The sequence below is a fragment of the Rhinoderma darwinii genome, chromosome 6 (assembly GCF_050947455.1).
Source record: "Rhinoderma darwinii isolate aRhiDar2 chromosome 6, aRhiDar2.hap1, whole genome shotgun sequence".
Lineage (NCBI taxonomy): Eukaryota > Metazoa > Chordata > Amphibia > Anura > Rhinodermatidae > Rhinoderma > Rhinoderma darwinii.
This window is the reverse complement of record NC_134692.1, coordinates 121,297,125-121,324,740: the sequence shown is the minus strand read 5'-3', so window position 1 is coordinate 121,324,740 and position 27,616 is coordinate 121,297,125. Positions and strand designations below refer to the sequence as shown.

General features: G+C 43.4%; 1 protein-coding gene and 1 long non-coding RNA gene across 8 annotated transcripts in view; one reads left to right on the top strand and one right to left on the bottom strand.

The window, feature by feature from the left end:
* VWA3A (von Willebrand factor A domain containing 3A) overlaps positions 1–23,644 on the top strand; it is a 96,980-nt gene extending 73,336 nt beyond the window's left edge. Inside the window, exons 34-35 of one of the 4 annotated variants that reach the window (XM_075830223.1) lie at positions 16,912–17,065; positions 17,181–17,265. In XM_075830223.1, the coding sequence (XP_075686338.1) occupies positions 16,912–17,021 (110 nt within the window). In that variant the 3' untranslated portion in view covers positions 17,022–17,065; positions 17,181–17,265. Of the gene's footprint in view, positions 1–13,936; positions 14,109–16,911; positions 17,066–17,180; positions 17,945–21,513 lie in introns of those variants that run through there. The other 3 variants (XM_075830225.1, XM_075830222.1, XM_075830224.1) reach the window with 3 other exon arrangements.
* Positions 1–27,616, bottom strand: part of LOC142655731 (uncharacterized) — a 188,257-nt gene that overhangs the window by 91,318 nt on the left and 69,323 nt on the right. The gene's annotated exons all lie outside the window — the stretch shown is intronic.

Sequence of the window (27,616 nt, the reverse complement as noted above, 5' to 3'; positions counted from 1 at the left end):
AAATGCTGAGGACCCTTGCCGTCGGTTGCGAGCTTACGTATTTTGGCCAAACCTCATGTGCTTTTTTGACATTTAGTTCTATCATGGATATTTTTTTCAGGACGCAGCTGGGCTTTGTAGTGTTGCGGGAGAAACAGTGTGTCAGTTTATTGTGTGGTACATTTTAATGGTACTGGGCAGCCCGCCTGTATAATAGTATGGGTGTAATTAATAGGCTGTATTCCAGTGTGATGCACTACTTTAACTATATGACTGGCGCACTTACAAAAGCTCTATTTATGTGCAGTGTTAGGGTATGTGCACACACACTAATTACGTCCGTAATTGACGGATGTATTTCGGCCGCAAGTACCGGACCGAACACTCTGCAGGGAGCCGGGCTCCTAGCATCATACTTATGTACGATGCTAGGAGTCCCTGCCTCGCTGCAGGACAACTGTCCCGTACTGAAAACATGATTACAGTACGGGACAGTTGTCCTGCAGCGAGGCAGGGACTCCTAGCATCGTACATAAGTATGATGCTAGGAGCCCGGCTCCCTGCAGAGTGTTCGGTCCGGTACTTGCGGCCGAAATACGTCCGTCAAATACGGACGTAATTAGTGTGTGTGCACATACCCTTAATGCTAAGCAGCCACCCCTCTCTTCAGTGGCGGATCATCATTAGGGCGGTTCGGGTCGGCCGCACGGGGCCCAAGGCTCCCAGGGGGCCCATGGCCACCCGAAACGTACATGACCGCACAGGTACCCTCATGCCCGGTGGTGTCGCTAGCACCGGAGGGGGCGCCGGTGCCAAGGCCGCACCTGCCATGAGGCGAGGTGAGCTTCTGTCCGACTCCCAGCTATTAGCAGCCGTGGTCTGTGCTGCTATCTTACATCTTCCTGTGCTGCTTTAGAAGCTCCCCCTCCAGTCCCCCTTCTCTGCACTACACACCTCTCCTGCTGCTGCTGTTACCAGTCGGGACGTGAGGGAGGGGGAGGGGAGACTGTCGGGCCATCAATCTGCTGAACGCCCTTCACAAATATCCTACATAAAAGGTAAGTGCATGTGTGTTTACAATGTGTACTTTATATGTGTATAATGTGCATATTCATGTGTGTGTGTGTGTGTGTATGTATATATAGTGTGTGTGTATATGTGTGTGTGTATATATATATAAATATATATATATATGTATATATAGTGTTTGTGTGTATGTATATACACTACCGTTCAAAAGTTTGGGGTCACCCAGACAATTTTGTGTTTTCCATGAAAACCCACACTTATATTTATCAAATGAGTTGCAAAATGACTAGAAAATATAGTCAAGACATTGACAAGGTTATAAATAATGATTTTTATTTAAATTAATAATTTTCTTCTTTGCTTTCGTCAAAGAATGCTCCATTTGCAGCAATTACAGCATTGCAGACCTTTGGCATTCTAGCTGTTAATTTGCTGAGGTAATCGGGAGAAATTTCACCCCATGCTTCCAGAAGCCCCTCCCACAAGTTGGATTGGCTTGATGGGCACTTCTTGCGTACCATACGGTCAAGCTGCTCCCACAACAGCTCTATGGGGTTGAGATCTGGTGACTGCGCTGGCCACTCCATTACAGATAGAATACCAGCTGCCTGCTTCTTCCCTAAATAGTTCTTGCATAATTTGTAGGTGTGCATCATTTCAGTTGTTCTGCGTCTCACAAATGTTCTTCTGTGTGATCGAAACACCTCAAACTTCGATTTGTCTGTCCATAACACTTTTTTCCAATCTTCCTCTGTCCAATGTCTTTTGCCCATATTAATCTTTTCCTTGTATTAGCCAGTCTCAGATATGGCTTTTTTCTTTGCCACTCTGCCCTGAAGGCCAGCATCCCGGAGTCGCCTCTTCACTGTAGACGTTGATACTGGCGTTTTGCGGGTACTATTTAATAAAGCTGCCAGTTGAGGACCTGTGAGGCGTCTATTTCTCAAACTAGAGACTCTAATGTACTTGTCTTGTTGCTCAGTTGTGCAGCGGGGCCTCACACTTCTCTTTCTACTCTAGTTAGAGCCTGTTTGTGCTGTCCTCTGAAGGGAGTAGTACACACCGTTGTAGGAAATCTTGAGTTTCTTGGCAATTTCTCACATGGAATAGCCTTCATTTCTAAGAACAAGAATAGACTGTCGAGTTTCACATGAAAGCTCCCTTTTTCTAGCCATTTTGAGAGTTTAATCGAACCCACAAATGTAATGCTCCAGATTCTCAACTAGCTCAATGATAAATGCAGGAAGGAACAAATGGGATCTATGTTGGCGCTGCTGCGTGGTGTGGACAAGGTACAGATCCAGAAGACCAGTTTATGTAAACTGTTTTATTGCTATATTTGCAACGCGTTTCAACGCCGAACTGGCGTTTTCGTCAGGCATAAGGGATACAGAAAGAAAGAGACATGTTTATATACAGACATGAGGCCATCTGGTTTGGGCCAGTTCAGACTGATCAATTAGGTAAAAAACCGCGAAAAAAACTCGGGCGGGTCAAAGTTCAAAGGGAAGGATCTATTACAATAGCAGTTAGTAAAAGTTTTAATATGAACAAATAAAAGTCTATACGTGATAAAAGACGTGGTGTCACGTCAGAGAATGATTTTGGAGCGATATAAAGGGGTGGATAAAAACGTTGTGTCGTGTCTAAGGGACAGTAACATTTGGTTGCTTGAATCGTTAGCTGGTGTCATCGGGAGAGGAAGGTGAGCAAGTCATATCTGATTATTATTGTTTGTTAAGTCATAAAGATGTTAGTTATGTTTGAGAAGTGAACGATTCTATCTGGTGGTTTTTGCTGTTTACACGTTGCCAAGGAGACCAACTATGTTACGGAGGCCGATGCGGTCCAAAAAGAAATGGAACGCACGGTGAACCGCATAACGCGAGGGATCGCTGGGCTGCTCAGAATGGGACAGTGAACAGGGAGAGTATCTGCCAAAACGAAGAGAGGGACGGGGGGTGAGTATAAATGAAGAATCATAAGTGGATATAGACAAAATGCCTTGATTAGTATGATGATATGTTAAATGTAAATATTAGTTTGACGGAAAACAGAACAATATTAAAAGGTAAGGATGACTTTGTTAAGGTGGTCGGAACAGCGCCTATATTCTTTAGTCTTAATTGTTGGTTCGGGTATTTTTAGTGAATGAAATGCATGGCTTATGGATTTACTTTAAAAGTGAGAGTTTTTATCAAAAAGCGTTAAGTGTATTTGGTTTTGTGTGTGAAGAAACCGCAAATGTAAAAATGGTTTATTATATAGTTGTTACTGGAAGGCAAGGGTGAAGATTAACAGAATATTAGAATGCTGTTAGGGGATGCGGAGAGAATTATGATGTCTTGATTTGCGTTATAGTAGTTTATGGGGATATCATAGTTCAATATACAGACCGTTTAATTGATCTGTGTAGCTTTATAGTTGTTGAATTTTTATAGATTCGCGTGGGTGCAGAAGGGGTTGGTTGTTGGATAATTTTTCTATGTTGGGGTTGGTCAAACAGTTAGTCCAAAGATGACTCTATGATGTCATTTAGACCCAAAGGGTGTAGTGTATTCATTTTAAAAATCCAGTAGTTTTCCCTTTGTTTTAATTTGCTGAATCTGTTTGGGACGTCAAAATGAATATGTTCAATGGGTGTGATTTTGATTTTGTTAAATTGGCAATCATGTACCTGAGAGAAATGACGGGATATACTGTGTTTGAGGTATCCAGTGTTTACATTGAACCGATGGTTGTTAACTCGGGTTCTTAAACATTGGGTGGTTCTTCCGATGTACTGCAACTGGCACGGGCACTCCATTAGGTAAATGACGTATGAGCTGCCACAGTTGAGGAGAGTTTGAATTGTGAATGTTTCGTTGGTGACTGTAGAAGTATAGTTATATTTTTTGTGGCTGATGGAATTGCAACAAAGGCAGCGTGAATGTCCACATTTATAGGACCCTTTGAGGTTGGAGAGAAAGTTTGCTTGGGGTGTTGGATGTTTCTTTACTCTGCTGGGGGCCAGAATGTTTTTGAGGGTTAAAGATCGTCTGAATGTGATGTTTGGTTTATATGGTAATGTGTCTTTTAGGTGCGGATCATTTTTTAGGATGTGCCAATGTTTGGAAAGGATGTTCCTAATCGTTTTATTACCTCTGTTGTAGGTGGTGATGAAGTTGAGATTAGAGTTAGTAGAGCCTGATTTGGGTTTCTTGAGGGGGGGGGGGGGTTTAAACAGGACTTTTGTGTGAGTTCTGAAGCTTTTGATCGTGCGCCTTTTATGAGATTAGTGGGAAAACATTTGTCTTTGAATCTTTTTTCAAGGACTAGGCACTCCTTGTTGAAGTCTTTGTCGGTGCTGCAATTTTTCCTTATCCTCCTGAACTGCCCAAAAGGTATATTTTTGAGCCAGGGGCGGTAGTGGGCACTTCTGAAGTCAATGTAGCTGTTAACGTCTACTAGTTTGAAATGTGTTTTCGTTATGAATTTATTGCTGTAGTTGTCGTAGCTAATGGTGAGATCTAAAAAATCTATAGTGGTGGTGGAAAATGTATGTGTGAATGATAGGTCATAGTTGTTTTTATCTAGGGTTTCAATGAAACGGAGGGCTTCCTCCTCGGTGCCATTCCATATTATAAACAGGTCGTCAATGTACCGTTTATATAGCAGTATGTTATTTTTGTAGGGGTGTTCACCATGGATGTGTGTCTTTTCGAAGGATCCCATATGTAAGTTTGCATAGGAGGGTGCAAAGCGGGTGCCCATTGCACACCCTTTGATCTGATGGTAAAAACTGCTGTTGAAACTGAAAATATTGTGTTTGAGAATGAAATCGATACAGTTGGTTAGGAAATCTACCTGGGGTTCAGGGATGGAGTTATTTGAGGAAAGGAATGAGTGGGCTACTTCTATGCCCCTATTGTGAGGGATGTTACTGTACAGTGCGGTTACGTCCGCTGTCAGGAAACAGATTGGGGATGTCGACGGGTCAAAGTTTAGATCGTTTAAGTCTCTAATTAGTTGTGTGGAGTCCTTGAGGTGGGATGGTAGGGTAAGAACAAGGGGTTGGAGGTGAAGGTCTATGAAATGCGAGAGATTGCTAGTGAGGGAGCCTATTCCCGAGATGATGGGACGTCCGGGGGGGTCTATTAGTGATTTGTGAATTTTCGGTAAATGGTAGATGAAGGGCATGTTGGTAAAAGTGACAGACAGAAAACGTTTCTCTTTTTTATTAATCAATCCTGATGTGGCAGCTGACTCTATGAGATTCTGATATTCAAGAGTGTACATAGATAATGGGTTAGTAGTCAATTTGCTATAGAAGGTGGTGTCACTGAGAATCCTCATAGTCTCATCGAGGTATTTTTCTCTGTCCTGGATGACTATGCCCCCCCCCTTTGTCGGCCGGGCGAATTATGATTTCTTGGTTCTTTTGGAGGTTTTTCATAGCCTTTCTTTCAAATGTAGTTAGGTTGTCTGGATAGTGGGATGGTAGGTCTAGTGTCCTGAATTCGTTGCTTACCAGGGACGAAAAGGTTTCTATCATAGGGCCTTGATGGTGGGTTGGGTAAAAGTTAGATTTAGGGTGAACTTCCACTGGGATGGCTTTAAATTTAGCGGGGTTTTCAGGTGTTATAGTGGTTGGACCCGGTATAGTAATGGATTTTGTCATAGTAAAATGTCTAGTGAGGGTAAGTTTTCTTGTGAACCTGTTAAGATCCATGAAAAGTTCGAAGTTGTTGGTTGATGCTGTGGGGCAAAAGGAAAGGCCTCTATTCAAAAGGCTGTGTTCGGAACTATTTAGAGTGTGTAGTGACAGATTGAATAATTTTACTGTTGGACCAGGTTCCTCTTTTTGTTGAGGGAGAGATGTTGGTTTGTTTAGTTTTTTGCCTCCTCTCCGTCCTCCAGGTCTGTGTCTAGTTTCCTTTTGGTTGAAATTTTTTGGATTTTTGGAAAAAAATGGGTTATGGTTTGAGCTTTTGGGCTCATGATGTAGGGGATCAGTATATCTTTGCTCACCACAGTGGGGGTTAGTGGGGGTCTGACTAACTGGGAGGGGAGTCCTAAAAAAGACGTGGCTGCATATGTGAAGTCTAAAGCAGAGGTGGCCAGGTCTGTATTGGGGATGGTGAACCCCTGGGTTGTATTATGGTCCTCTGTGGGACTGCAGAAATGGTCATCAGGTGAGGTTGGGTTGGTGAAATAAGGAGTGTTGTGTATTGATAGTTGGAGTAGAGATGGGAAATTGTTACCATCATCCTCGTCTATAGAGTCGTTGATTTCAACCAAAAGGAAACTAGACACAGACCTAGAGGACGGAGAGGAGGCAAAAAACGAAACAAACCAACATCTCTCCCTCAACAAAAAGAGGAACCTGGTCCAACAGTAAAATTATTCAATCTGTCACTACACACTCTAAATAGTTCCGAACACAGCCTTTTGAATAGAGGCCTTTCCTTTTGCCCCACAGCATCAACCAACAACTTCGAACTTTTCATGGATCTTAACAGGTTCACAAGAAAACTTACCCTCACTAGACATTTTACTATGACAAAATCCATTACTATACCGGGTCCAACCACTATAACACCTGAAAACCCCGCTAAATTTAAAGCCATCCCAGTGGAAGTTCACCCTAAATCTAACTTTTACCCAACCCACCATCAAGGCCCTATGATAGAAACCTTTTCGTCCCTGGTAAGCAACGAATTCAGGACACTAGACCTACCATCCCACTATCCAGACAACCTAACTACATTTGAAAGAAAGGCTATGAAAAACCTCCAAAAGAACCAAGAAATCATAATTCGCCCGGCCGACAAAGGGGGGGGCATAGTCATCCAGGACAGAGAAAAATACCTCGATGAGACTATGAGGATTCTCAGTGACACCACCTTCTATAGCAAATTGACTACTAACCCATTATCTATGTACACTCTTGAATATCAGAATCTCATAGAGTCAGCTGCCACATCAGGATTGATTAATAAAAAAGAGAAACTTTTTCTGTCTGTCACTTTTCCCAACATGCCCTTCATCTACCATTTACCGAAAATTCACAAATCACTAATAGACCCCCCCGGACGTCCCATCATCTCGGGAATAGGCTCCCTCACTAGCAATCTCTCGCATTTCATAGACCTTCACCTCCAACCCCTTGTTCTTACCCTACCATCCCACCTCAAGGACTCCACACAACTAATTAGAGACTTAAACGACCTAAACTTTGACCAGTCGACATCCCCAATCTGTTTCCTGACAGCGGACGTAACCGCACTGTACAGTAACATCCCAGGATAAGGAAAAATTGCAGCACCGACAAAGACTTCAACAAGGAGTGCCTAGTCCTTGAAAAAAGATTCAAAGACAAATGTTTTCCCACTAATCTCATAAAAGGCGCACGATCAAAAGCTTCAGAACTCACACAAAAGTCCTGTTTAAACCCCCCCCCTCAAGAAACCCAAATCAGGCTCTACTAACTCTAATCTCAACTTCATCACCACCTACAACAGAGGTAATAAAACGATTAGGAACATCCTTTCCAAACATTGGCACATCCTAAAAAATGATCCGCACCTAAAAGACACATTACCATATAAACCAAACATCACATTCAGACGATCTTTAACCCTCAAAAACATTCTGGCCCCCAGCAGAGTAAAGAAACATCCAACACCCCAAGCAAACTTTCTCTCCAACCTCAAAGGGTCCTATAAATGTGGACATTCACGCTGCCTTTGTTGCAATTCCATCAGCCACAAAAAATATAACTATACTTCTACAGTCACCAACGAAACATTCACAATTCAAACTCTCCTCAACTGTGGCAGCTCATACGTCATTTACCTAATGGAGTGCCCGTGCCAGTTGCAGTACATCGGAAGAACCACCCAATGTTTAAGAACCCGAGTTAACAACCATCGGTTCAATGTAAACACTGGATACCTCAAACACAGTATATCCCGTCATTTCTCTCAGGTACATGATTGCCAATTTAACAAAATCAAAATCACACCCATTGAACATATTCATTTTGACGTCCCAAACAGATTCAGCAAATTAAAACAAAGGGAAAACTACTGGATTTTTAAAATGAATACACTACACCCTTTGGGTCTAAATGACATCATAGAGTCATCTTTGGACTAACTGTTTGACCAACCCCAACATAGAAAAATTATCCAACAACCAACCCCTTCTGCACCCACGCGAATCTATAAAAATTCAACAACTATAAAGCTACACAGATCAATTAAACGGTCTGTATATTGAACTATGATATCCCCATAAACTACTATAACGCAAATCAAGACATCATAATTCTCTCCGCATCCCCTAACAGCATTCTAATATTCTGTTAATCTTCACCCTTGCCTTCCAGTAACAACTATATAATAAACCATTTTTACATTTGCGGTTTCTTCACACACAAAACCAAATACACTTAACGCTTTTTGATAAAAACTCTCACTTTTAAAGTAAATCCATAAGCCATGCATTTCATTCACTAAAAATACCCGAACCAACAATTAAGACTAAAGAATATAGGCGCTGTTCCGACCACCTTAACAAAGTCATCCTTACCTTTTAATATTGTTCTGTTTTCCGTCAAACTAATATTTACATTTAACATATCATCATACTAATCAAGGCATTTTGTCTATATCCACTTATGATTCTTCATTTATACTCACCCCCGTCCCTCTCTTCGTTTTGGCAGATACTCTCCCTGTTCACTGTCCCATTCTGAGCAGCCCAGCGATCCCTCGCGTTATGCGGTTCACCGTGCGTTCCATTTCTTTTTGGACCGCATCGGCCTCCGTAACATAGTTGGTCTCCTTGGCAACGTGTAAACAGCAAAAACCACCAGATAGAATCGTTCACTTCTCAAACATAACTAACATCTTTATGACTTAACAAACAATAATAATCAGATATGACTTGCTCACCTTCCTCTCCCGATGACACCAGCTAACGATTCAAGCAACCAAATGTTACTGTCCCTTAGACACGACACAACGTTTTTATCCACCCCTTTATATCGCTCCAAAATCATTCTCTGACGTGACACCACGTCTTTTATCACGTATAGACTTTTATTTGTTTATTTATTTGTTCATATTAAAACTTTTACTAACTGCTATTGTAATAGATCCTTCCCTTTGAACTTTGACCCGCCCGAGTTTTTTCGCGGTTTTTTACCTAATTGATCAGTCTGAACTGGCCCAAACCAGATGGCCTCATGTCTGTATATAAACATGTCTCTTTCTTTCTGTATCCCTTATGCCTGACGAAAACGCCAGTTCGGCGTTGAAACGCGTTGCAAATATAGCAATAAAACAGTTTACATAAACTGGTCTTCTGGATCTGTACCTTGTCCACACCACGCAGCAGCGCCAACATAGATCCCATTTGTTCCTTCCTGCATTTATCGTACCCAAGCGGTCACCTCGGTAACCGGCTCGGATCTGGCAGCAGCTATCCCGTGGACCCCTCAATTCAACTCTCCTAACCTCACGGTGAGCATATATATCTCCTTTATCCCTCACCTCCATCTCCTTTGATCCACACCAAGTGGCGCCGTGGTTTTTTGCTCTCTTTCCTTCAACTAGCTCAAAGGAAGGTCAGTTTTATAGCTCCTCTAAACAGCAAAACTGTTTACAGCGGTGCTAACATAATTGCACAAGGGTTTTCAAGTGTTTTCTAATCATCCATTAGCCTTCTAACACAGTTAGCAAACACAATGTACCATAAGAACACTGGAGTGATGGTTGCTGGAAATGGGCCTCTATACACCTATGTAGATATTGCATTAAAAACCAGACGTTTGCAGCTAGAATAGTAATGTAGCACATTAACAATGTATAGAGTGTATTTCTTATTAAGTTAATGTTATCTTCATTGAAAAAAAAAACTGTGCTTTTCTTGCAAAAATAAGGAAATTTCTAAGTGACCCTAAACTTTTGAACGGTAGTGTGTGTATATATATATATATATAGTGTATATATAGTATATGTATAGATAGTGTATATATAGTATATGTATAGATAGTGTGTGTATATATATTTCTGCAGTAATTCCGCAGAAACTAGCAGAAATTCCGCTGCAGAAAAAAAGCACCATTTCCTGCGTTTTTGCTGCAGAAAATGGTGCATATTTTACTGCGTTTTTCTCATTGTTAGGAGATTGTGACGTCTCCTCTGAAATACGCAGCAATTCAATCCACTATCCGCAGCAGGAATGGACATGCTGCGGCACGAAAAATACGAACTGCAGGACAACATTTTTGGTCGGAAATTTTACGCAGCGTCTGGATGAGATTTGTTAAATCTCACTCACTTTGCTGCTACTGTATTCTGCATATTTTCCCGGCGGAAAATACGCAGCAATTCCGTTAAGTGTGGACAAGCACTAATACAGTAGCAGCAGAGTAGAATAGATGTGAACAATTCTCATCCACACGCTGCTTAAATGATAAGTGGGAAAAAACACTCAGAAATTGACCTGCGCTGCGTTTTTTTTTTAATATGGAGCATGTTAATTGTATTTGCGTAAACGCTGCTTATTTGTTTCGGGTTTTCCCCATTTAATTAAATGGGGAGGTAAAACCTGCAACAGATAGCAGATCTTATGTAAAAACGCAATTTAGAAAAATAATTCTGTTTCTTCATCCGGGCCGGCCTCTTGGGATGACGTTTCACCCCATGTGACCACTGCAGCTAATCTGAGGCTGGGTTCACACTACCATGTTACGTCCGTAAAGTACGGAACGTATTTCGGCCGGAAGACCCGGACCGAACACACTGCAGGGGGCCGGGCTCCTAGCATCATAGTGATGTACGACGCTAGGAGTCCCTGCCTCTGCGTGGAACTACTGTCCCGTACTGTAATCATGATTACAGTACGGGACAGTTGTCCTGCAGCGAGGCAGGGACTCCTAGCGTCGTACATAACTATGATGCTAGGAGCCCGGCCCCTGCAGTGTGTTCGGTCCGGGTCTTCCGGCCGAAATACGTTCCGCACTTTACGGACGTAACATTGTCGTGTGAACCCAGCCTGAGACTGCAGCAGTCATATGGGATAGAATGTCATCCCAGTGCTGCAATGTAGCGACGCTGTGTAGAACTATATACAAGGGGGGGGCGCTGTGTGGTACTATATATAAGAAAGGGGCATCACTGTGTGGCACTATATACAATGGGGTGTGCTGTGTGGCTCTATCTATAAGGGGCTGTGTGCTTTACTTTACGGTGTTTGACACAATTCGGGTATGTTCACACACAGAGTCAAAAATGTCTCAAAATACGGAGCTATTTTCAAGGGAAAACAGCCCGATTTTCAGCCGTTTTTGAGCAACTCACGTATTTCGCAGCGTTTTCGCAGCGTTTTTTACTGCCGTTTTTGGAGCTGTTTTCAATAGAGTCTGAGAAAATGGCTCCAAAAACGTCCCGAGAAGTGTCCTGCACTTCTTTTGACGAGCCGTCATATTACGCGCCGTATTTTGACAGCGATGCATAAAATGACAGCTCGTCTGCACAGAACATCGTAAGACCCATTGCAAGCAAAGGGAAGATGTTTGCCGACGTATTGGAGCGATCTTTTCAGGCGTAATTCGAGGTGTAAAACGCCTCTGTTACGTCAGAAAAGAGGTCGTCTGCACATACCCTTATATTCAGGGGCGCAGTGCATGGTGATATTATATTTAGGGGCTGCAGAAATGGGTCATGGCCGGGAGAAGTCGTCATGAGCTCTGGACCGGATGGAGAAGAAAAGAGGGAAAAAAAATACTAGCATCTGAGACGTCGTCACCTGTGAGTCACTGGATTTGTAGAGAATCTGTCACCTCTCCTGACGTGTTTATTACAGGAAATCCTTGTATTCCACATAAAGTCTTTGTGCAGTCCAGGGCTGATAGAAAAATTGGTGTTACCATTCCCCTTGCCAGGAGGATGTGTCCCTACACAATGTGATACTGTCAGTATGTAGGGACACAGCCCTGTGAACGGGGAATCGTAACACCCATTTGTTAATGCTTGCGCAAAAAGGTAGTATTAGCAATAGTTACGGCGCGGCAGGGTGGCGGTGGAGAAGGGGGGCCCAAGTTTTGGGTAACAGCCCAGGGTCTATGGTCTACTTAATCCGCCACTGCCCCTCATGAATGAGGTGTGTTTGGTGTCTGTTCATTAGTATATATTGCACCTGGGCTATCTCCCTCCATGTAGCATTTGGTCTGCCTGTGTCCTGTTTGGAGGTTGTGACTTCATGAGTAAGTATTGGTCTGTTCAGTGTTTTGCTTTGATTTTAAAAATATATATATATGGGTTTTTTTCAGGTAATTGTAAAAGTAAAATTTAAGGCTCTCAGAATTTGGTGACACAAAATACATTTTATTTTTCAGTTCGTTTTTTCCTTATAAAAGTAGTAAAATCTATAGAAAAAAACTAAATTTGGTATCGCCGTAATCATATTGACCCTCAGAATAAAGTCAAAAGTCATTGTAATTGCACAGTTTATTACGTAAAAACAAAGCGCAGAAAACAATGGGGGAATTTGTTGTTTTTATTTCATTTTCTACCCCACAAATAATTTTTCCCCATTTCCTAGTACATTATATGGTACAATAAATGGTGCCATGAAAAACTACAACTCATCCCGCAAAAATCAAGCCCTCATAGGACTATATCAACGGAGGGTGGGGAGGCAAAAAATGAAAATGGCTGCGGCGGGAATGGGGTTAAAGCAGGTTATGGAGCACACTGTGTGATCTTTGACAGTATATGGTTCCACTACATACATAGTATGACAATGCCATGTAGTCTGATCACATGACATGACACATGTACAGACCAGCTCACTTTGGCACATGTATCTTTTTTTCTTCCGTAAATCTTTTATCTTATATGATTCAAGGAACAAAAGTTAACGTTATGGGGGTCGCGAATTCCCTCGCTTCCCCCAGCCTTATAACAATCAATCAGTCAAAGCCCCCTCCTCCCCTTCCTGAGCACAAAGAAAAAGCCCTAGAAATGTAATCCAAAAGTGTATAAATATCTTGTTTATCAAACATGCAATTCATCAATTTCTCAATTTACAGATTTTATATATATATATATATATATATATATATATATATATATATGTGTGTAGTAAAAAACGAAAGCGTATTCAAAAACGCATTATAAGATGGTATAGACTATTTTGGGTTTTTTGGCCGTCAATGTTACTAGGGAGATAATTCTCTTGATTTCAATTTGATATAATTCCAAATCTGCATGGAAAACAAAAATCCAAGGATTTAAAATGATCAGTTTGTCTAATACAGAGTTTAGAAAGTGAACTACTTGATACCACGTGGCACGTGTATTTTATTGGGAATTTCACATCTGGTTAAGAGAAAAAATCAAACCAGTTTAGCTTTTCTTTCGTCTTTATCCCATGACAGGGAATACATTTGTATAAACTTCCACTTACCCATGCAGTATGCTCACTGCTTATGGGAAATCACATGAAACCAGATCAAATAAGAGATATAAGTGAATATTTGTCAATGAGGTGAGGAGTTAGACCTATATCAAAAGGTAACTAAAGTGTTTTGACCCAAGGTGACCTATTTCACAGTAAATCATATACGCTAATTACAATTGTATTGGATATTATAGTGCATTTTATATATGGAAGCTATACTTGTGTTCTGATTGCACCCCGATCACTTACTATTAAGTAAATATTCCATAAAAACATTTTTTTTGTATCCGCCTACTTACGCAGCAATATTGGGATATATCAATAGATAATTAGGCAGGTCTAGGGTATGTTCAGATGCAGCATAATTTTTCCACCATTTTTTTCCATGAAGTCGAATTGCAAAGAGTGAAATCCAAATTGTTGTGAATTTTTGGTGTGAAATTAGTGACAATTTGTCATCCACCTTCCACAGATACCACTAGAATACTGCTTAATAGCTTGGCAGAAGAGGACAAATTAGTAATTTATCATTTTACAGGTGATTTTATTAATTTTAGCAAAGTATTTTTGATACAAAAGTAGAGGGGATCCTGCCCCTTTAGCAGATGAAGAATTGTCCAGACTGGCTCTGAGTATGTGGTTACAATAACAGGGCTCCAGGTGTAAAAAAAATTTTGGGCGCCTTTGGCTCCTAAGTCTAAAAATTTAGGAACCAAATGTTTGTTTGTTTTTAGCTGCTGAGTTAAAAATTTTAATAAAAAGCTTTTACACTAGACTGTGTACAGACTGACATTTGTTTACACTACAAATGGACTGGCTTCCGTGTGTGTGTGTGTGTGTGTGTGTGTGTACTGTAAATCAGCATTACTCTTTTGAAGAACTGACACAACCTGAGGGTTTACACTAGACTGTAGAGTGACTGCAGCATTTACGCTAGATTGTAAAACGACTGCAGCATTTACACTACACTGTAGATTGACTGCATCAATGCGGAATGGAGGCGATCAGCCTGTGGCACTGCTGAGGTGTTATGGAAGCTCAGGTTGCCCTGTGTTATATCAAGTCCAGAGTCAGCGCAGCGTCTACCAGGAAATCGAGCACATCATGCTTCCCTCTGCCGACAAGCTTTATGGAGATGCAGATTTCATTTTCCAGCAGGACTTGGCACCTGTCCACACTGCCAAAAGTATCAATACCTGGTTTAATCACCACAAAATCACTGCGCTTGATTGGCCTGCAAACTCGCCTGACCTATGTGGTATTGTCAAGAGGAAGATGAGAGACACCAGACCCAACAATGCAGACGAGCTGAAGGCCGCTATCAAAGCAACCTGGGCTTCCATAACACCTCAGCAGTGCCACAGGCTGATCGCCTCCATGCCACGCCGCATTGATGCAGTAATTCATGCAAAAGGAGCCCTGACCAAGTATTGAGGGCATATACTGGACATACTTTGCAGTAGGCCAAAATTTCGGTATTAAAAATCATTTTTGAAATTGGGCTCAGAAAATTTGATTATTATATGAGAGACTAAATATTTGGGTTTTCATTAACGGTTACCATAATCATCAACATTTAAATAAAAAAATGGTGGAAATAGATCACTTTGTGTGTAATGAATCTATATAATAGGAGTTTCAGGTTTTGAATTGAATTACTGAAATAATTTAACTTTTTGATGATATTCTAATTCATCGAGAAGATTAGTATGTTCATTATATAGTGACGATGTCATCAGATGACTTCGGGTATATTCCCACAGGGTGGTCGTTTAAAGTTGGAGCTACACCATTACGGTAACGCAGCAAACCTGAAAAAACTATATGTAAACACAAGCGGGTTTTGCTGATATTCTACAGCAAAAATATAGCAGATTTGTTGCAGATTTTGATGCAGTTTTTTTTTTGTGAAGCACTGGAGTGGATATAAAAGAGAGGAGACATATCAGTCTTTTCCTTTTATACATTGTTTTTTTTTTGTATCCACTCCTGTGCCACGAAAACTGCATGTGTAGCTCCATCCTTAGGGTAAATTCACATGTAGCGTAACTACTGCGGATTTTCCACAACCGGTTTAGTTGCATAGAATCTGCAGCATAAAACATTAGCAGCAAACTGGATGATCTCATCCACACGCTGCGGAAAAATCGATCAGAAATTGATCTGCGATGTGGTTTTTATTCCGCAGCATGTCAATTGTATTTGCGTAATCGCTTCTTCATTGCAAGTTTTCCCAATTAAATTCAATGGGAGTTAAAATCCGCCAGAAATAGCAGATGATGCATTTTTTTGCAGCGGAAAAGCTGCAATTCCGGCGCAAAAGAACGCAACTCAGAAAAAAAATAATCTTATACTTCCCAAGAATTCTGGGTTTTTTCATCCAGGCCGGCTTTCTGGGTTGACGTTTCATCAATGACAGGCTGCAGCGGTCAAATGGGATGAAACTTCATCCCAGGAGGCCGGTCTGCAGGACGTCCGAGGGCAACTATGTGTTTTTGTTTCTTTCATACATGCAGTTTTCCACAGCAGACATTCCTGCCAAAAACTGCACCGCAATTTGGAGTGATTTTTTTTCAGCCGGAATTCCCTGCTGTGTGCTTTTACGCAACGTATCCACGCTGTGTGAACATATCCAAAGGCTGTTGCGGAAAATCTGCAGTATTTACGCTACGTGTGAACTTACCCTTAGGCCTCATTTACACGAGCGTAATATACGCGCCTGCTTTTCACGCGTGACGTACGCATCTATATTACTCTATGGGACAGTGCAGACAGTCCGTGTTTTTTGCGCAGCGCGAGTGCGTAAAACTCACGACATGTTCTAAAATCGGGCGTTTCTCGCACATCACGCACCAATTGAAGTCAATGGGTGCGTGAAAACCACACATGGCACACGGATGCTCCTGCGTTGTATGCGCGAATTTCACGCATCACTTGTTCTGTCCATGCAAAAGAGTTTATAAAGCTGGACAAAGCAAACATAAACCAGGAAGTGCTTGCGTTTTCTCTGCGAGTGGGCAAGCCTGTGTCAGAGAAACTACACTCCACAGAGATCTGCTGCCATGCCGCGTGGGCTTGACGTTGAGCGCCTCATCAGCCTGGTCCAGGGCCATGGGGCTATTTGGGACACTCGCGCGGAGGCGTACCACGACCGCACGGTCAAGGACGACGCCTGGGAGGAGGTTGCAAAGGAGCTTTTTGGAGAGGAATGGGAGAGTGGCCGAACCCTGGACCGCAGTCGGTTGGGTGAGTACCATGGTTTTTTCTGCAATGCAATGTCATCCCTATTGAAGAACTGTGGCCCTGTATGTGTCTTCCGCGCAATTGACCAATGACCTTTTGTGTAGCAGGCGCATCACCGTGTACCATGTCATTAGCAGGGTAGGGCCCCTCATTTAGTGAGAGGGCAGAGTTGTTATGGCGTTATATTTGTTTTTCCTCCAACAGTCCAAGATATAAAAACACGGTGGCGAAGCAGCCGTGACCAATTTAGGGGAGAAATGGGGGAAAAGGGACGCAGCGGAGATGGGGGCTCGCGTAAGCGCCCCTACATCTAGATGAAACAATTGATGTTCTTGAAGGACATTATGGAGATGCGGACGTAAGAGATTGTGCTTTTGCATGTGTCTAATGTGTGTTCGCCCATGTCTTGTTTGCCATCGTGTTGTTGTGGGCATTGATCTATATTGTGTTCTAACGCTGTTTTCCCATTCTAGAACCACCGACAATTTGGAGGACACAGCTGAGGACACGGACATCGCCGAGTCTCAGCCGCAACCTCCTGCTGCCCATGTCCTACCCCTTAGCCCGGAGCCGACACCCCTGGACCCCGCCCCTGTCCAGTCTGCACGGGCCGTCGCCTCTCCGGCTGAGCGCCCCCTGCGTACCACAACTCCACAGCCCTCCGCCGGTGTCCAAGTGGATAGCCGGGTGTTGGAATTTCTGAGGCGAGCCGCGGATGAGGACGGCCAGGACTTCTTTGCCCGCGGCATAGTTCCCCTACTCCGCCTGGTCCCTATGGATCGCATGGCCCGGCTACAAGCGTCGATCATAACCTTGATCGACGCCTCCACACCCCCCCACAATCCAAACCACTGCTTCACGGCCATAGAGCAATGGCGCGGATTTGCCATGCCGGCCACCACGCCCCAATTGCCGCCACCCTACCATCAAGCCACCCAGATGGCACGGCCGCACCCCTATATTCGCCCTATGGCTCCCCCCCTCCCTGCCCCAACGTACCACAGACATCAGCACCACTATGCTGGCGAGGAACATCCTCCGCAGCTCCAGGTCCAGATAGTGGTGCTGAAATGCCTGCGTATTCCTCCCCGGGCCACCACTACCAACACCTGTGAGTGTGTTGGTGTCCTCAAAGTTGGCCGGCCAATTTGTTGTACGGGATGGCAACTCGTCCTATAATGTTTGTTACACCATGTTGGTGTTCTTTTTATTAAAATGTCTTTGGTTCTTACTGTCCACACCATGTTTCGGTAGTGTGAAATACGAACACATAAAAAACATGGATGTTCATTGTTTCGATTGCGTGTTGTTTTTATTTCACACCCCTCAACACAATGTTTGCCCCACATTTCTTTTGTCTATACCCTCACACACTTCTGGCCTTTGCCCCCAATGCATGCACACGTGTTATGAGGTTTTAGTTCATCTATCGGGGTTTGACATTGTTTGCAACAGATGAGAACGTTTGGGTGCTGTCATGGGACTCGAAGCACACTAAGTACACTCGCAATTGGACTCGCCTAACTTTTGGCCGACCATCATTCTATCTCCAGAAAGCATGTTTCCAAATGTCAAATGTCCTGATCAAACCCCGACAGATGTAAGCTCGCAACCCGCATCAAGGGTCCTCATATTTTGCGAGTCCCTAACCCAACACGAACCCAAAAAACTGAAAAAAACACTGGCCACTTGTGACGTGTGTAGTGAAGCCTCCAAAAAACAGACAACCCTTCAAAGGTCACCACGCCCCCACGGTGCGGCTCCTGATGGGCACTCGAAATATGCCGCCAAAGTATCCCGCACTCGAAGGCCGGATGTGAGATCGGCCGGGAGGAATAACCGGGGCATTGTCGCTGGTGGCTGCATGTGTTAGGATATATTCTGCATCAAAGGTAGCATCATTAATGCGGCAGAAGTTATGCAGAACGACACACGCTTGTATAACACGTGTCACATTCTGCATGGACAATTGCATTGTCGTCAGAAAGACACGCCACCTGTTCGAAATAATGCCAAAGGCACATTCCACACATCGACGAGCTCGGCCTAGGCGGAGATTGAACATGCGCCGACGGTCATCCAAGCCCCTTCTTGCAAAAGGCCGCATGACTTGCCTTGTCAGGGCAAACCCCTCATCCGCCACGATGACATATGGGATTGGGGGTCCTCTGGAGCCAGGGAGGATGGAAGGTTCCGGCACCGCCAGTCGATTATTCACGAGTCGCTTCCCCATTCTTGATGAACGGAATATACGGGCATCTGCCGAGCTTCCATACGAGCCGATGTCAACAATATTGAAACAATAATTTGTGTCCGCCAAGGCCAACAATACCATAGAAAAAAACAGCTTGTAGTTATAGTATTGCGAGCCACTGCGTGGGGGCTTTTTCACACGAATGTGTTTGCTGTCTAGGGCACCAATGCAATTTGGAAATTCACTTGCTCTAAGAAATCCCTCTGAAATTCTTAGCCACTGTTCTGTCGTGGGCTGAGGCATGACCGTGGTCTTTAACCTCTGCCACAACACGACACAGGTGGATGTGACAATGAACGAAATGGTGGTCACTCCCAAAAGAAATTCAAAATGTAACGAATGATAACTATTGCCTGTGGCCAGAAAGCTAGAAATCAAAGAGAAAGAAAAAGAAAGCCACAACACATGTTAGGGGGGGGCTGGTAAAACTGACAGCGTCATTGACTAAGTAATTGCAACTGCACACATACCTCAAGGTCACAAGCAGACGTTCCTCAGGCGAAATGCAGCGTCTCATGTTGGTATTCTTGTAGGTGATACCAGGGCGAATCTGCGAATTTTTCAGGATGCCGTCGTAAGTCCTCATACAGGGTATGGAAATGGCCTTTCGTCGTACGTTGGGCCACAAGTGGATGAACCCAAATGCGACATCTTCCACGCGTCTGGTGCTGCAGCATGGGTCGACGCTCCCCAAAACGACGCAAGATCATCCAGGCAAGAAGCACACGTGCCAGCGACTGAGAAGGCATAAGTGCTGTGCAAAGCCAATTACAACTTCAATGGAGAAACACACACTGGGGTTTCAGCAGAGGCGGAAATTAAGGTGCAAAACCTGCTTTTCCCAGCAAGCAGGGGTTGGGCCAGCAGGCCTATTTGTAGGCTGGCCTCGCATTAATCACATCTGCGTTTTTTACGCGCGTTGCAAACGCTGGACGTGCGCGCATTTAAAACGCTGCGTATACGCAGTGCAAACGCAATGCCAAAGCGCGCAATACGCAGCGTGGTTTTTGCGCGCAAAACGCACACGCTCGTGTAAATGAGGCCTTAATGTGATCATTTGATGTGTCGCGTTGTAATCTATCCTTTTGCCAGGTGTGGAGTTTAATTTAAAGAGGCTCTGTCACCAGATTTTGCAACCCCTATCTGCTATTGCAGCAGATAGGCGCTGCAATGTAGATTACAGGAACGTTTTTATTTTTAAAAAACGAGCATTTTTGGCCAAGTTATGACCATTTTCGTATTTATGCAAATGAGGCTTGCAAAAGTACAACTGGGCGTGTTTACAGTAAAAGTCCAACTGGGCGTGTATTATGTGCGTACATCGGGGCGTGTTTACTTCTTTTACTAGCTGGGCGTTCTGATGAGAAGTATCATCCACTTCTCTTCAGAACGCCCAGCTTCTGGCAGTGCAGATCTGTGACGTCACTCACAGGTCCTGCATCGTGTCGGCACCAGAGGCTACAGTTGATTCTGCAGCAGCATCAGCATTTGCAGGTAAGTCGCTACATCGATTTACCTGCAAACGCCGATGCTGCTGCAGAATCATCTGTAGCCTCTGGTGCCGATGTGTCCTCGCTCATCTGACACGATGCAGGACCTGTGAGTGACGACACAGCGTGATCTCTCGAGAACACGGCTGTGTCTGCACTGCCAGAAGCTGGGCGTTCTGAAGAGAAGTGGATGATACTTCTATACACAACGCCCAGCTAGTAAAAGTAGTAAACACGCCTCGATGTACGCACATAATACACGCCCAGTTGTACTTTTACTTTTCAACACGCCCAGTTGTACTTTTGCAAGCCTCATTTGCATAAATACGAAAATGGTCATAACTTGGCCAAAAATGCTCGTTTTTTAAAAATAAAACGTTACTGTAATCTACATTGCAGCGCCTATCTGCTGCAATAGCAGATAGGGGTTGCAAAATCTGGTGACAGAGCCTCTTTAAATTTAAAAAAAAAAACGTGCGTTTTCCAGTTTGGATATTTTTTCGGTAGTTTAGAGGTATACATTGACGTTGTACCAGTTTTTGCACATAATTTTAGATCTGTGCTATATTGATCTTCATGTGTGATGCAGTGCAACAGTCGCAATACCCATGGATATTGTAGTCAGACCAGCAAGTGGCGTTTCATTCCCTTGCCGCAGTATCACAGTATCAAGAGACAGAATACTGCTCTTAGTTTTTCAGAGACTTTTGCTGTATTTCCCAGAAGTGACAATTTATCTGAAAGTAAATATACTTTTCCATTCAGTATGGCAATTGCCTGTGGGAAATCACATGAAAGTAGTGAGCAGGGAATTAATAACTTGTCAATAAAGAATTGTAACCGCTAGTAAAAGGTAACTCTAGTTTCATCACCCTGTATGACCTATATAAGGTATTTCAATTGTGTGCTAGTTAACACGTCATAAAGAACACCCTTTTTATGGGTACTTTACAGACAATACCCGAATATATAATGTAATAGACATTTCTAGATATGCTAATAATAGAATTGTGCAGCAGCGATCAGAAAAGTGACTCATTTTATTTACTATTTTTTTAACAGATAAAAGGAATGGGATCGCAGCAGGAAAAATCAATTAACCAATCAGGCAACATAGAAAAGAGAAGAACCGTTTACTTTGGCTATATTAATATCTGTGTTGGAGGCTCCTTGCGGAGCCTCGTCGCAGATTCTATCAAACTTGACTGCAAAAATAGCGTTGCATGCATCGCTATTTTTCCAGTCAAAATAATGGACACCTTGGTGGTACCAAGGAGCCCATTATAAGACAATGGGGCCATTGAGTGCTGCTAATATTTGTTGTGTGACTTCTGTTATAAGCGGTAGCTACAGCGCGGATGTGAACAGAGTGCATTTGTCAGTCAAATCTGCTTCCCAAAAATGTGTGCATTGTAGATTCTTTGACTTTGTAAAGTATTGTTGACTATAATGTATTAATGTGTATCTGTCACCAATTTGGGATGTAATCTGTATCAATTTATGATATATTCCCTTGTGGACATTCAGTGAAATTATGTCTCTTTTGTTTTAGTGCCTCTTTATGTCATCTTTCATCGAATGAGTCTGAAGGGTTTGCTTGTGTTAGAATGAGTCTGAAGGCTGGAGCTGCAGTAAGGGCTCTGACCAATCTGTTTCAGCATAGTATGTCCGGTGACATGATCGACCAATCAGCTGCTTTAGGGCTGCACAAGAGTGGAACCCCTCATGAATATTGATCAGGAGATATTTTGTTAAGATACTGTCATGAACAAATACACAGTAAACAGTGAGGTCCCGGTTCTTCCCAAACCTCTGTCCCTACCGACTTGTACGACCCGACCTAAACGACGGCGCACAACTGGGCGGCGTTCCCTATACTGACAAACAGATAAGACAGAGACAATACGAAATAACAAAGGGTCACCTGGGAAGTACACGGAGGGAGAGGCAGGGCAATTGCGCCGCGGACAAGTCCGGGCTCAAAAGGCGGAGTCAGGCAGGCAGGGTCAAACCGGGAGAGTGCGGAAAAACAAAAGTCAGAAGGCAATGAAAAGTCAGGAGTCCAGCCGAGGTCAGGTCACAAGAAGTCAAAAAGCAAGTCGTTCAGGGGAGTCTGAAACAAGGGAAAGCACCAGGCAAAGAAACTCTATTTACAGACAAAGGCCAACTATCCCAGGCTGAACTAAAATAAGGAGAGGGCGGGAGCTCAGGAGCATCAGCCAGGCTTTGATTGGCCTGATGCTCCTATTGGCTGCAGACTGCCTCAGTCTGCCAGGCTGGGCGACACCTGAGCAAGTGCACACGACCTATTTTTAGACGTAATGGAGGCGTTTTACGCCTCGAATTACGCCTGAAAAGACGGCTCCAATACGTCGGCAAACATCTGCCCATTGCTTGCAATGGGTCTTACGATGTTCTGTGCAGACGAGCTGTAATTTTACGCGTCGCTGTCAATAGATGGCGCGTAAAATTATGCCCGCGTCAAAGAAGTGCAGGACACTTCTTGGGACGTAATTGGAGCCGTTTTTCATTGACTATTGAAAAACAGCTCCAATTACGTCCGTAAAAGATGCCGCGAAAGACGCGAGTACTTGTAAAAATGACTGAAATTCAGGAGCTGTTTTCGCCTGAAAACAGCGCCATAATTTCAGACGTATGTTGCGTTGCCGTGTGAACATACCCTCACTCTCGATGTTCTGGAGACCGAGGGAGCCGTAGGCAGAGAGTACGTGACAGATACATACATAAAAATCAGCAGAGCTATAGTGTAAGTTACTGGTAGAAAATAAAAGTGCAGAATGTATTTATCATATGATTCTATAATGGTTGCCCCTAAGACATAGAAAAAGAGCATTTTGGTGACAGATGCACTTTGATACAGTTTGATTTAATTATGATTAAAAGAAAAATACTTAGAGGATGTGTTACTAGGTGATATAAGTTTAATTGGTTTACTGACCTGAATAGCGCTGTCTCCGTGATTCCAGTGCTGTTTTTCATTTTTTTCCAAGACCCTCTCTCCCCCCATTCCAGAGATATGGCCCACTGTTGTGTTGAATCCTATATGCTGATTTGCTGTAGTTATCCTACAGGGTGTGAACTACCCTCAAGCTGCCTTGTGCTTATTGGTTAGCATCAGAGGCAGGGAAGCTAGCTCCACCCAGTTGGCTAACTACAGCAAATTAGCATAAGGGGAGCCAACAAAACATTGGGCCATATCTCTGAAATGAGAGGGTCCAGGAAAAAAAGGAAAAAACTGCTGGAATCAGGGAGACAGCGCTATTCAGGTCAGTAAACCAGATCAACTTATATGACCTAGTGACAGGTCCTCTTTAATATAACTAAATACTAGAGGGGAAGTGAGTAACGTGTTCTATGCCTCAGGTTTCTTTATTTTTTACAAGGAATGGTTTTATATATCTGTATATTAATAAAGTATATTTTATGGTCTTGTTTGTACGTTGTTGTTATCCTTGATAATGTCTCGAATGTACAATATATTTATAGGTTATGAATAATATCAACTATATATTGCTGTTTCTACAAAATTAGGCATTGGGATTACATAAACAGCAAGTAGAGTTTTCCATTGTAATTAATCATTAAGGAGCCCTTCACACTTATATTATAATAAACGGCTATTGCCTAATAGTAGACAGTTGGTGACTACACTGGAGTTGTACGCTGCTTTGAATATCAACTTAAATTGTCCCACCAATTGCGATCTCCCATTCAATCCAACATTATGTTTGGAGAAATGCTACTGCAGGGTGGGCGGTACAGTTGCTATGGCCACTGTACACCGCCCAGAGATTATCGGGCAGGGCCCTATTTTAATTGAAATGACCTGTGCACGATACTCTCTAGGTGTCATATGGTTGCCATGGCAACTTTACCACCACTGTGCAGTAGCGTCTCCATCCATGCCTGATGTTGCATCAGGTGGGAGCTCGAAATTGGAGAGAGACTTTCTTTTTTTAAACTCATTTTATTGAAAATAAACAGTCAGAGTCCAACTGTCACATACATCAGGATAACAGTATACAGCGATCAATCCAAATACAGTAAGAATAGATACATATGTAGAAGTGGTCAAGCAGGATCACACTTAGCCTGTCCGTGGTACGCAGACCACGTAATCACAATACAGATGAATCCAAACAATATTATTAAATGTACATTCTAATACAAGAAATAGGTGCCCGCACTCCAATAGCCTTCAGATAAGAACCAAAGACCTTGTATACAAAAAACACATGCACCCGTGTCCCGTACCGTAAGTGAGATTCGATGAGCACCAACCATGGAGAGAGACTTTTAAGAGTTTTCCCACCATAAGTATTGATGGCATATCATTAGTGGACCGCACTTCTGCCTAGAACTTCTTCCCTGAAACAATACCACCCCCATGGCCGAGGCCCCTTTGTTTTAGGCAATCTGTGGGGGTCCCAGCAGTTTGACCTTCACCAATCAGACACTTGATAAACTACCTAATCGAAGTCATCATTGCTTAGTGTGAAATCCCTTTTAGACCTCAAGCACATGACCGATCCATGCAAGTAGTCCCTGCAGCTCTGTACTTTGAAGCTGTAGACAGTCCATGTGCCGCTGTATGCTACCTCCATATAGCACTGCATACCTCCGTAATATGATGTCCAAAGAATCCGATAGACAAAACCTCTAACAGTCTCTGGGTGGTGTATTACAGCACAATAATATGTTTGTGTGCCATCACCTAGCAGTCTGTATATGGGATGGAAAATTAGCAACATATCACCAGCACTTTTGCAAACAACCTTATCTCTACCCTACACATGCTCAAGAGACTGTAGAGGACTGGTATTAAACTTCTGCAGGACTAAAGCGGTGTTCACATCTGCATCAGGGACTTAGGAACCTGATGCAGATCCAGTTAAAATGGCAAAAATATAGTGCAGCATGCTGCCTTTTCTTCCGGTAAAACTTTGGACGCTCTGACGGAACCCATTAAAGTCAATAGGTTCCGTCAGGCACATTAATATCTGTCATACAATGGCTGTGGCACTTCAATATTTTATGAGCACTGATGTGAACTAAGTCACTTCGGTGAGACTAATATTTTAGGATTCCCTCCGGTGATCAGTGAAAGAGACCGGTAGTAGTATTTAACACATCACCGTTCGCTTTCCGTTCCGGGGTTCCGTCTGAGGTTTCCGTCAGGTGAACCCCGCAACGGAAAGGAAAACTGAAACCACAGCTTCCGTTTCAGTCACCATTGATAACAATGGTGACGGAAACATCGCTAATGGTTTCCGTTCGTTACCATTCCGGCAGGTTTCCGTTTTAACGACGGAATCAATAGCGGAGTCGACTCCTCTATTGATTCCGTCGTTAAAACGGAAACCTGCCGGAATGGTAACGAACGGAAATCATTAGCAATGCTTCCGTCACCATTGATATCAATGGTGACTGAAACGGAAGCTGTGGTTTCAGTTTGGCTCTGTTCACATCTGCGTTGGGGTCCCGTTCTGACGTTCCGTCAGAGCTTTCCGTCAGAACGGGACCTTGAGCAGACACCAACTGACACCGACGGAAACCAGAGGTTTCTGTCTACATCACCATTGATTGCAATGGTGACGGAGCCGGTGCCCATGGTTTCCGTTTGTCTGTTTTGTGCATCGGACCCATAGTTTTGCCGGAAGCAATAGCGTAGTCGACTACACTATTACTTCCGGCAAAGCGACTGATCCGGTGCACAAAAGAGACAAACGGAAACCAGGGGCACCGGCTCCATCACCATTGCACTCCATGCAATGTATCTGGTTTCCACCGGTGTCAGTTTGTGTCTGCTCAGGGTCCCGTTCTGACGGAAACCTCAGACGGAACGTCAGAACGGGACCCCAACGCAGATGTGAACAGAGGCTTACACTTTCCGTTGCGGGGTTCACCTGACGGAAACCTCCGACGGAGCCCCAGAACGGAAAGCGAACGATGATGTGAACAGGCCCTAAGGCTTGCAGGTACGCACTGGTCTCAGGACTTCAGAGCAAGTTGGTTTCTATCGGGGGTTATTACCTGGTCACACTGGGAATCAAAGAACAAAACTGTAACTATTATATCGAGCAACAAGTTGTCCATAGCACCAGTGAGCAAGCATAGTCTGGTAGGCTGTCACACAAATTGATGGTGTTAGGCCATGAAGATTAGCAATGGAGGTCTCTTATCAGTCCAGATACAGCAAAAACATCCAGTCAAGGCAGGAAAATCAACAAAAAAACACAGACTGGTCACTACATGGAACAAGAGATAGGAATAGTGATGCTCCTAAAGGGGTTTTAGCATAATCAATATTTATCACCTATCCACAGGATAGGTGATAAATATCTGTCTGTGGGGGTCCGACCGTTGGGACGCCCACTAATCACGAGAACAGGCTTACCATGCCGTTCATGGGAGCCCCTTAGGAATTGAGTGCTAGTGCGCCTGCTCGGCCACTGCACCATTCATTTCTATGGGGCTGCCAAAGACAGCCATGGAGACACTATGAAGGCGATAATGACTTTTCAAAGTAGACATTCCAAATTCTGGAAATCTCCAAGGTGCAACAAAGGGGTTTGGGAACAGTTCAAGAACCTGTGTAGATAACATATTGTACCATCATCTTAAGAGCATGACATTTTTTAAATATGGTTTACAATTATTTTTTTACTAGTTTCCAATATTTTGACATTAAAGGAATATAAACCATTCACTTGCATACAATCTAAATCCCTCAGAATGAGATTTTCCAAATGCAATTTTAGCCACCCACAAGCCCCATGACACCCCGTCAGGTAGAGTATTGCTTACCTCTTTTCCTAGATACCTGGGACCATTGCATAGTGTGTGAAGCCTCTAGGGGGTGCCTGCAACTATGTTATCTTTACCTTTTTATTCATGCTGGATGTCAGGCTGTGCTTGCTGTCAGCTGCCTGTAAAAACTGTTAGTTCAGCTCAAATTGATAAATAAAAGAGGCAGCTGATTTGTGACTGGACCAGGTACTTTTATGATGTTAGCCGGAATCAACAATCATGAACTTAAGCCGGGTACAGAAGTAAACTCTGCTGGATGGACAAGAGAAAAGTAAAGTTGAGCTATTTGTCAGCTGGATGGTGTCGTGAGAGAACCTCAGTCGGGTAGGTGTCA